General features: G+C 39.4%; 1 protein-coding gene and 1 long non-coding RNA gene across 3 annotated transcripts; both read left to right on the top strand.

Moving 5' to 3' along the window:
- Positions 1-4,669: 4,669 nt before the first annotated feature.
- On the top strand, positions 4,670-6,216 carry LOC116206891 (thioredoxin-like protein CXXS1). 2 transcript variants are annotated; one of them, XM_031539724.1, is made up of 3 exons: positions 4,670-4,901; positions 5,338-5,460; positions 5,885-6,216. In XM_031539724.1, exons 1-3 carry the CDS (start codon positions 4,809-4,811, stop codon positions 6,035-6,037), a joined length of 369 nt encoding a protein of 122 aa, XP_031395584.1. In that variant the 5' UTR covers positions 4,670-4,808; the 3' UTR covers positions 6,038-6,216. The 2 variants fall into 2 exon arrangements, with proteins under 2 accessions (XP_031395584.1, XP_031395585.1); XM_031539725.1 differs by lacking the exon at positions 4,670-4,901 and adding an exon at positions 4,945-5,088.
- An 876-nt stretch (positions 6,217-7,092) lies between these two features.
- LOC116208835 lies at positions 7,093-8,844 on the top strand. Its single transcript, XR_004157133.1, has 2 exons — positions 7,093-7,321; positions 8,085-8,844. It is a non-coding gene; the product is annotated as an uncharacterized LOC116208835 (long non-coding RNA).
- The last annotated feature ends 270 nt before the right edge of the window (positions 8,845-9,114 follow it).

Consider the following 9,114-nt stretch of genomic DNA (forward strand, 5'->3'; position numbering starts at 1 on the left):
CACTTATTTATTAAACTAGTAAGATACCCACGTGCATTGCACGTGGAGAATATGTATAAATTTCACGGCATATCTTTTTTTCAAATCCGCGTATTCAGCTACATACGATTAAATAGACAACAAGACAATAAAAGTTTTGTTAATCATAATAATACTTTGATAGTCAATTATGATGAATAAAAAAAAAATTATATGCTTATGGAAATCCTCATCTTGCTGAAACTTATAAACGCCCTGTGTTTGTATTTCTTCCCTAAAGTGCTATTAGAATTTGCAGTTATCCTATTTAAGAAATATTGCATATTTTAAAACAATTCATATCATGTTCGTGATGGGAAAGTGAAGATTATAAATGAAAGAATATATTATCATCCTTTCTAAATTTGCTGTAAAAACTAATTTAGATGCGAGATTAGAGCTCAAATATGCATCTATATTATGACATTAACAGGTTCATCTAGGTTTGGAGTTCCACACCCTCAAACAAGAATTTGTACTCTGAAGTACTACAGATGACGATAATTCTTTCTTCTTTTTTTTGAATTTTTTGATTAAGGATGGTATCTTTATTCAAAACTCAATACAAATTAACAAGGAAAGAATTTCACTACAATAAACGCTCAGCCAAGACCCTAATAGCTTGTTTGTTTGATCTCAATGGCCATATTAGGGGTGTGTGTGGATACCAAGTATACCCGAAACTGGTTGGAACCTACCCATTAGGATAGGCTTCGGGCAGCCCTCATTGAAAATATGGTAGGGTTCGGGATTGAGATAAAGAACACATGGAAATTGGTTCCGGTTTTGCATACCAGGTATCCAGAACTGGAGCCGAAACCAATGCCCGGACTCGAATAATATAGTCATTAATTTTTTTTTAAATGTGAAACCTAATCCTATCCTATTGTTCTTCTTCTCGTCTCTTCAGTCTTCTCCATTCTCTCCCCCCTTTCTTGACTCCATCGTTCTCCTTCCGATAAGCATGAGCTGCACGACTCCCCTGGGACTGTCCTCGACTCAACTCCATCGTTCTCCTTCCGTTGACGACAAGTACGGTACGATTCCCCTCCCCTTCTCCTTTTCCCGTCCCCCTTCTGTTCCAAATTTCTAATTGGCGGCGACATCTGTTGTTTCTCCTTTTGATTATTCGCAAGATTTTGAGCTTCGAATGACCGCTGCTTCTTCTCCTTAGGTGTGGCGTCGGTAGTAGCTTCGCTTTGAGGTTCGATTCGAGGCTGGTGTTGTGGTCTGTGGTGTGGTGTGGCTGGTGCCGACTGTTGCTTCTCTTTGAGGTTCAATTCGACTGCATGCATCTTCTTGTGTGGTCTATGGTGTATTGTTTATCTGTTGTGTGAGTTGTCGAGTGATGTGGTTGTGCCTCTGTAGTGTCATGTGGTGCTCTGTGGTCTTCTCTGTGTTGTTTTGTTGTATGAGATCGTATAACGGATACTTAGTTTTTGTGGATGGATTGATGAAATATATTACTCTTTGCTATAAATGTATTATGGATTAATCTAAATTTATATGGACATTTTGTTTTACGTGATTATTTATTATGAATGAGATATTTTCGGTTTTATTTAGCGAGACAAAAAAATTTATAGGTTTCAATAGGGTATCCGGAACTTGTGGTATAGTATAGGTTCCGGTTCTAAAACTCAATAAGGTAAGGTCCGGTTCCAAAATCTTGGAACCTGTCACTTATATGGTAGGGTCCGGTTATCATAAAAAAACATGGTACCTAGACTTGCACGGGCCTACTTCCAACAACCTGCTTGGTTTCTCTTTCAATTTTCATATCCTTTCAACAGCCTCCCTGGCATCTCTCTCCTTTCTTTGTAGTCTTTCAGTAGCCTCCCTGCCTTCTCTTTCATTTCTTTGAAGCCTTTCAGCAACCTCCTTGGCTTCTCTCTCGTTCCTTTCAACAGCCTCCCTAGTTTTTCTCGATTCTTTGTAGCCTTTCAGCAGCCTCCGTGGCTTGCCTCTCGTTTCTTCATCGCCTTTCAGCAGCCTCCCTAACTTGTCTCTCGATTCTTTGTAACCTTTCAGCAGCCACCATGGCTTTTCTTTTCCTTTCATTGTAGCCGTTCTAGCAGCCTCCTTGGCTTCTCTCTCGATTCTTTGTAGCCTTTTAACAGCTATCCTGGCTTCTCTCCCCTTTCTTTTTAGCCTTTCAGTAGCCTTATTGGCTTATCTCTCATTTCTTTGAAGCCTTTCAGTAGCCTCTCTGGCTTCTATCTCATTCCTTTTAGTGGCCACCCTGGCTTCTCTCTCGATTCTTTGTAATCTTTCAACAGCTTCCTTGGCTTCTCTCTTGTTTCTTTGAAGTCTTTCAGCAGCCTATCTATCTTCCATCTCCTTTCTTTGTAGCCTTACAGCAGCCTCCCTGGCTTCTCTCTCGATTCTTTTATCCTTTTTAACAGCCTATATGGCTTCTTTCTCGTTTCTTCGTAGCCTTCCATTAGCCTCCTTGACTTCTCTCTCGATTCTTTGTAGCCTTTGAACAGCCTCCACGGCTTCTCTATCCTTTCTTTGTAGCCTTTCCAACAACATCCGTGGCTTTTCTCTCGATTCTTCGTAGTCTTTCAACAGCTTCCCTGACTTGTCTCTCCTTTCTTTGTAGCCTTTCAGCAGCCTCCCTGCCTCCTCTCTCGTTTCTTTGAAGCCTTTCAGCAACCTCCATGGCTTCTCTCTCGTTCCTTTCAGCAACTTCCCTAGCTTCTCTCTTGATTCTTTATAGCATTTTAGCAACCTTTATGGCTTCTCTCTCGTTTCTTTATAGCTTTCCAACAGCCTCCCTAGCTTTTCTCTTGATTCTCTGTACCCTTCCGGCAGCTTCCATGGCTTTTCTTTCGATTCTTTGTATCATTCAAGCAGTCTCTCTAGCTTCTCTCTCGAATCTTCGTAGCCTTTCAGCAGCCTCCCTGGCTTCTCTCGTTCCTTTTAGCAGCCTCCCTGGCTTTTCTCTCCTTTCATTGTAGCTTTAAAGAAGCCTTTCAACAGCCTCCCTAGCTTCCCACTCCTTTCTTTGTAGCCTTTCAGCAGCCTCCATGGCTTCTATTACGCTTCTTCGTAGCCTTCCAACAGCCTCTCTGACTTCTCTCTCGAGTCTTTTTAGCATTTCAGCAGCCTCTATGGCTTCTCTCTCATTTCTTTGTAGCCTTTCCAGCAACCTGTATGGCTTGTGTCTCGATTCTTTATAGCAATCCAGCAGCCTCCTTGGCTTCTCCATCGATTCTTTGTAGTCTTTCAGCAGCATCTCTGGCTTCTCTCTCTTTTATTTGTAGCCATTCAACAGCCTCCCTACATTCTCTCTCGTTCCTTTGAAGCCTTTCAACAGCATCCCTGACTTTTCTCTCGTTCCTTTTAGTAGTATCCCCGACTTCTCTCTTGATTCTTTGTAGTCTTTTAACAACCTCCATGGCTTCTATATTGTTTCTTCGTAGCCTTCCAGCAGCCTCCATGACTTCTCTCTCGATTCTTTGTGGCCTTTCAGCAGCCTCCATGGCTTCTCTCTCGATTCTTTGTAGCCTTCCAACAACCTCCTTGGCTTCTTTCTTGATTCTTTGTAGCCTTTTAGTAGCCTCCCTGGCTTGTCTCTCATTTCTTTATAGCTTTTAAGCAGCCTCCCTAGCTTCTCTCTTGTTTTTTTGAATCATTTCAATAGCCTCCCTGGCTTCTTTCTCCCTTTTTTTATAGCCTTTCGACAACCTTCCTGGCTTCTTTCGATTCTTTGTAGGCTTTCAGCAGTCTCCATGGCTTCCCTCTCGCTTCTTCGTAGCCTTCCAGCAGCATCGCTAGCTTCTCTCTCGATTCTTTGTCAAAAATCTATTATTACTCTATACAAAAAAATAAGAGGTTAATTTCATCCTACATCACGGTATTTTGAAAAATTTCAGCACGTAGTGCATTTTGTTATAATTTAATCAAATCACTTGATATTTTGAAATTTTTTACGGCACTGCAAGAAACGCAATAATTTCAACATATGACACGAAATTTCAAAAATATTTCATGTCATAGCACGACATTAGTTTTCTGTTAATGACCTAACGGTGTATATATATATATATATATATATCTCTGTGTGTGTCTGAGAGAGAAAGAGAGAGAGAGTGGAGAAAACTCCGTTAGGTCATTGATGGAAAATTAACGTCGTTTTATGACATGAAATTTTTTTGAAATTTTATGTCATATGGTGGAATTATTGCGTTTCGTGCTATGACGTGAAATTTTTTCAAAATATTGCTCGATTTGGTGAAATTAAAACGATATGTGTTATGTGGTGAAAAATTTTAAAATATCGTTGTGTACCGTGAAATTAAATCATATAAAGAAAGGTGCACTTGACTGGTGTGTTTTTACTTTGTGTGTTTTCCGATTTAAGGGTTCAATTCGTGCGTCCGCAGTTCTCATTCTCGTAATGTTCTAAATTGATTTTTTATTTTAGTGTAAAAACGGTATCGTTTTGATTCGATTTAACGACGTTAAGCAGCGTGGTCATGGGAGTCTAATGCGGATCATTTTGATAGATGGAATAGAACTTCAAGTATCAAATCAAAAGCAAATTATTTTCATGTATCGAGTAGAATGTTGGGGCAAACCTCGTGTACCAAATTGACAGTTTCATCTATATCTTGTCCGCAAAATTATTGGGTCGGTCCCAGAGGCACAGTCTCCTTCCCGATTTCATATATCCATCCTCTTCTCGCTATTGGGCTTGACGCTGCAATAGCCTTTCTGGTTCGTTCTCGAAGAAGAAGAAGAAGAAGAAGAAGAAGAAGAAGGTCGTCGAAGATTTGATTGAGATGGAGGGTGCAGAAGAGCAGCAGAGCAAGTCAAGGGTCGTGAAGGTTGACTCTGCCCAAACATGGGATTCCTATGTCAATGAAGGCTGCCCAGTAAGTCCAATTTTCCTCCTTTACTCCGCATCGATTTCCCCCCCGTCTTTTCCAATTCAATCCGTTGGCCAGTCGCTCTCTGCCACTAATTAAAGGTGTCTACTTCCGATGGAAATCGGATTCTGGGTGTGAGGATCCTATGTGGGTCAATCTCTGTTTTCCTTTTCATTTCAAGAAGCCAAATCAGGTAGTGGCTGTTATTATTTCTTGTAATTCAAGATATAAAGTGTTAGTAGTAAAGATTCATTTGTTTGCGGGTTCTGCTTATCTGATGATCAATCGGCATGTTGGTTTGGTTCGGGTTTGCAATTGGTGATGATTGTTTGTGCTGATGATATACATGAACTGGAAATCTGCCTTCTTATGGAGTTTTACCTTTTTTTTCTTGGCAAATCTATCACTCACATTGAAATTAATGTTTGTGTTGGTGTGACAGATTGTGGTCCACTTCTCTGCATCGTGGTGCATACCTTCCGTGGCCATGAACCCCTTCTTCGAGGAGCTTGCTTCGAGCTACCAGGATGTTCTGTTCCTCACGGTCGATGTTGATGATGTCAAGGTAAAGAGACCGAAACACCTCAGTCAATCTCCGAGTCCCCTGTATAGGATAGAACAGATGGTAAACTGTTTGGTTCAATCAAGTGCTATTGACCATACTCTTTTTTCTGTCCTTGCCAATGGATTAATGTTGTTATGCTTGTTTCGATGTTTGATTAGTTCATTTAGAGTCCGTGGCGCTATATCAACATAAACTTTATATATTAGGCTTAAATATTGCAGATATGAAGTTGAAAGCTGTCACATATTGGTTTCTGAATTGTCCCAAATAGTCTTTCCAAGTGAAACTCAGCATGACATTCAGACCTCATATCTTATGATTGGTAACTGCTTTAGTTGTTTCACGGTAACCTAAGAATCGGACACGAGGTTCTGTTCTTGTAGAAGAATACGAGATTGATTACTCCTCGTTCTGATTGTTTTAGGAAGTTGCAAGCAGAATGGAGGTGAAGGCGATGCCAACATTCCTGCTGATGAAGAACGGTGCTCCCGTGGACAAGCTCGTAGGCGCCAACCCCGACGAGATCAGGAAACGGATCGACTCCTTTGTCCAGTCCACTCGCGAATACATTGCTTAAGTTATCGAGTTTCTAGAGACTTGTGTACATTCTTGGGTTTGCAAAGTTTTCGCATTCTATGTTCCCTTCTCTACCAGAAATACCAAATTAACAATAGGTCGGCGATTGTTCCCTTGTGGGTGTGATCTTGTTCAAACAAATCTCTTGAAAATGCGTACCTGTTAATTGGTTTTCAATCATGTGAATTGAGAAGACTGCTAAAATTGTCAAGATTGCAAGGGCTTCATGCTCACACAAAGAAGGAAACATCCATCTTGTTTCAATAGATAAACCTCCCATTAGACTTTACATATTAAAGGGACAGTGGAGGAAAAGAATGAAAAGGGATTGATAGTCCATTCAAACTTTAAGATTCGCACTTTGACATGGTCATTCCAGCCATAGAGAGGTTGGGAGCAGATCTTGAGCTTCACCACTGATTAGATTCGTTTTCTAAATTGAATTTATATCATCTGTAAACAAATATATATATATATATATATATTTATGCTTAGATTTATAACAAGAGGAAAGCCTTTTTTCTTTCTTTGTTTTTTTTTTTGGGGAAGTAACATATGAAGGCTTGACCCTTCGTCTTGCATGCTACATTCGGACTGCGAGCTCCAATCAAGAGCTAATGAGCGCGAAGAACCTACCCGACCAAGTTAACTTTTTTGAAATCAGCCTTTTCCGGAATGAACAAAAATTAGGAATCTGTATATGAGAGTGCTTACTTAAATGACAAGCTTTTGGAATTACAATCTAAAATGATGGCGGTCGCAGAGATTCTCTATTTGTTCTACTGACTTTGTTCTTACACTGTGATTTCCTTAATCGTCCAGAGAAGTCGAACGTACAAAGAAAGTACCATCTTTAGGAAATCAACTATTGCTTGACATTATTATATGAGATTTGGAAATTCCAATTTTCATTTTGGATTGAGAAAATTAAATGTAAGGTGTATGTATAGATAGCAAAACTACACCACATATATACATACATACATATATGTATAGTTGGCTCCTATATACATGCGTAATCTGGAAAGATTCCTGGAATCCTCATAACACAAACAGCCCCTTAAAGCTGCTCTACTCTCTCTGTCAGTCGCTCTTCCTCTCTTTCTCAGCAACCTCTGGCTGTCCTCTATCTATTCAGAAATGGATCTCTTCACGAAAAGGGGCAAGGATCTCTTCGAGGCTGTACCGGAGGATGTCGTTGTCGACATCCTGTGCAGAATTCTTGGTCTATCGGATTCTCCAGTGCCGTGCTGGGTGCAAGTGCTAATCCGCAGAATGTCTGCAGGTAAGAATTTCAGAAAATCCCGTGGATGTATTAATCGTTAAATCAAAATAAAATAAAAATCAATATCTAGATATAGTATGCTTGAAATTTGATAGCATAGATGGCCATTGGACAAAAGGAGAATCACTTTTGTGGAGAAGAAAATTCCGGTGCATATTTTGCCGAACAATCAAGAGTATAGGTTATTTAAGTAGGCTCTCCAGGTTTTTGCAATGGCTTCCGGGTTTGGGGATCCTTATGCACTCACTAGAAACTGACAGTTCCAGGTACGAATGACTTGCAGTTTGACAACATGAAAGGTCGATTGCATCTTGTTGACAATAAGAGGCTCTTAAGAGCATTTGAAAGAGCACCAGAGATTACCACATGAAAGGTCGAATTTTTTGTTTATAGAAATAGGATAGAATACTGAAATACGCATGAACATGAAAGTGAGACAATGATAACCAAGAACAAGCATCAAATATCGGACTATTCCTCTAACATCATGTGCCATGTTAATTTCATCTAGGAAAAGCTGTTAAATTGAAATTACCAGAGCAGAAAATAAACAGTCTGGTTTCTAGAAAATGCTCGAATTGCCTCTTCCTATGTTTTAGTCCGACTCCTTTTGAGAGGCTGCTGCTATTAAATAGGTTTACGTTACATAAAAGACATGTATACTTCACCTGCAGGATAAAAAATATATATGTTACACTGTTATTTTGAAAACACGTTCGTTAATTTTGGCAAACATACCATCTGATTTGTCTTTGATATTCAGCTGTTCTAAAATATTCATTGCACTTCTCATCCGAAAAGTAAATAATTCACTTCCTCTGAATTGGCTCATGATGGCCTACCCGGTGCTACCGCAACTCCCCCTCATACACCCGCAGATCATTTGCCACAATGGAAGAGGTTAGTTGTTCTACCTGCCCTTACAATACGTTGCCAGTGTTCTCCTAAATCTGTCCTTGCTAATGGATTAATGTTGGTATGCTGTGTTTTGATGTTTGATTAGTTCATGTGATGTCGCTCACATTATATCAACATGATCTTTCCATATTAGGCTTAAACATTGCAGGTATGAAGTAAAAAGCTGTCACATATTGGTTCCTGTTCTGTCCCAAATACTCTATCCAACTGAAGTCCGATGAAATTCTGACCTCTTATGATTGATAACTGTTTTAGTTGTTGCACGATAACTAAGAATGGGACAGGAAGTCGGTTCTTGTAGGAGGATACATTTCATTGTTTCAGAAGGGAGGTAGCAAGTAGATGTATACACATACTCCATAACCAACGGGACCAAAAAAAAAAGATCTTGGATTAGAAAAATTTTACTATTAATGGACCGACTCACATGGAATTTGAATTAGTTATGGTTTATTGGATTTTCGGACGTTTGATGGTGAATATAAAGGGGAAAAAAATATTATGCTTCATTATAAATGTCAACTCAAAACAGTTCTCATAAATGTGTATACATCTAATTTCAGAAAATGGGTATTCTTAAGTAATATTCATTCCGGTTCCCGCTACTCTGATTTCAAACATCCTAACCTTCTTTCTTGGGGAGATACAGGTGAATTTAGTGGCTAATCGACTTGATTTTGTTCTGAAGGTGTTTTTAGTGCATTTCAGATTCCCACGATATAAATAAAGTCCAACTACATAAACCACACAAAACAATATCCTCATGGTGAGATTCTGCATTCTTTCTAAAAATTTGCAAGAAAACCTAGACTGACCGGGGCAAAGAAGGTTTTAAACCCTAGAAAATATATGCATGCTTGTTTTTTTTATGAGTA

The sequence above is a fragment of the Punica granatum genome, chromosome 5 (genome assembly GCF_007655135.1).
Source record: "Punica granatum isolate Tunisia-2019 chromosome 5, ASM765513v2, whole genome shotgun sequence".
NCBI lineage: Eukaryota > Viridiplantae > Streptophyta > Magnoliopsida > Myrtales > Lythraceae > Punica > Punica granatum.

Coding starts and splice junctions, on each gene's coding strand:
- LOC116206891 (XM_031539724.1), top strand. CDS start 4,809: ATGGAGGGTGCAGAAGAGCAGCAGAGCAAGTCAAGGGTCGTGAAGGTT. Junction 4,902..5,337: donor ATGTCAATGAAGGCTGCCCA/GTAAGTCCAATT, acceptor TTGGTGTGACAG/ATTGTGGTCCACTTCTCTGC. Junction 5,461..5,884: donor TCGATGTTGATGATGTCAAG/GTAAAGAGACCG, acceptor TGATTGTTTTAG/GAAGTTGCAAGCAGAATGGA.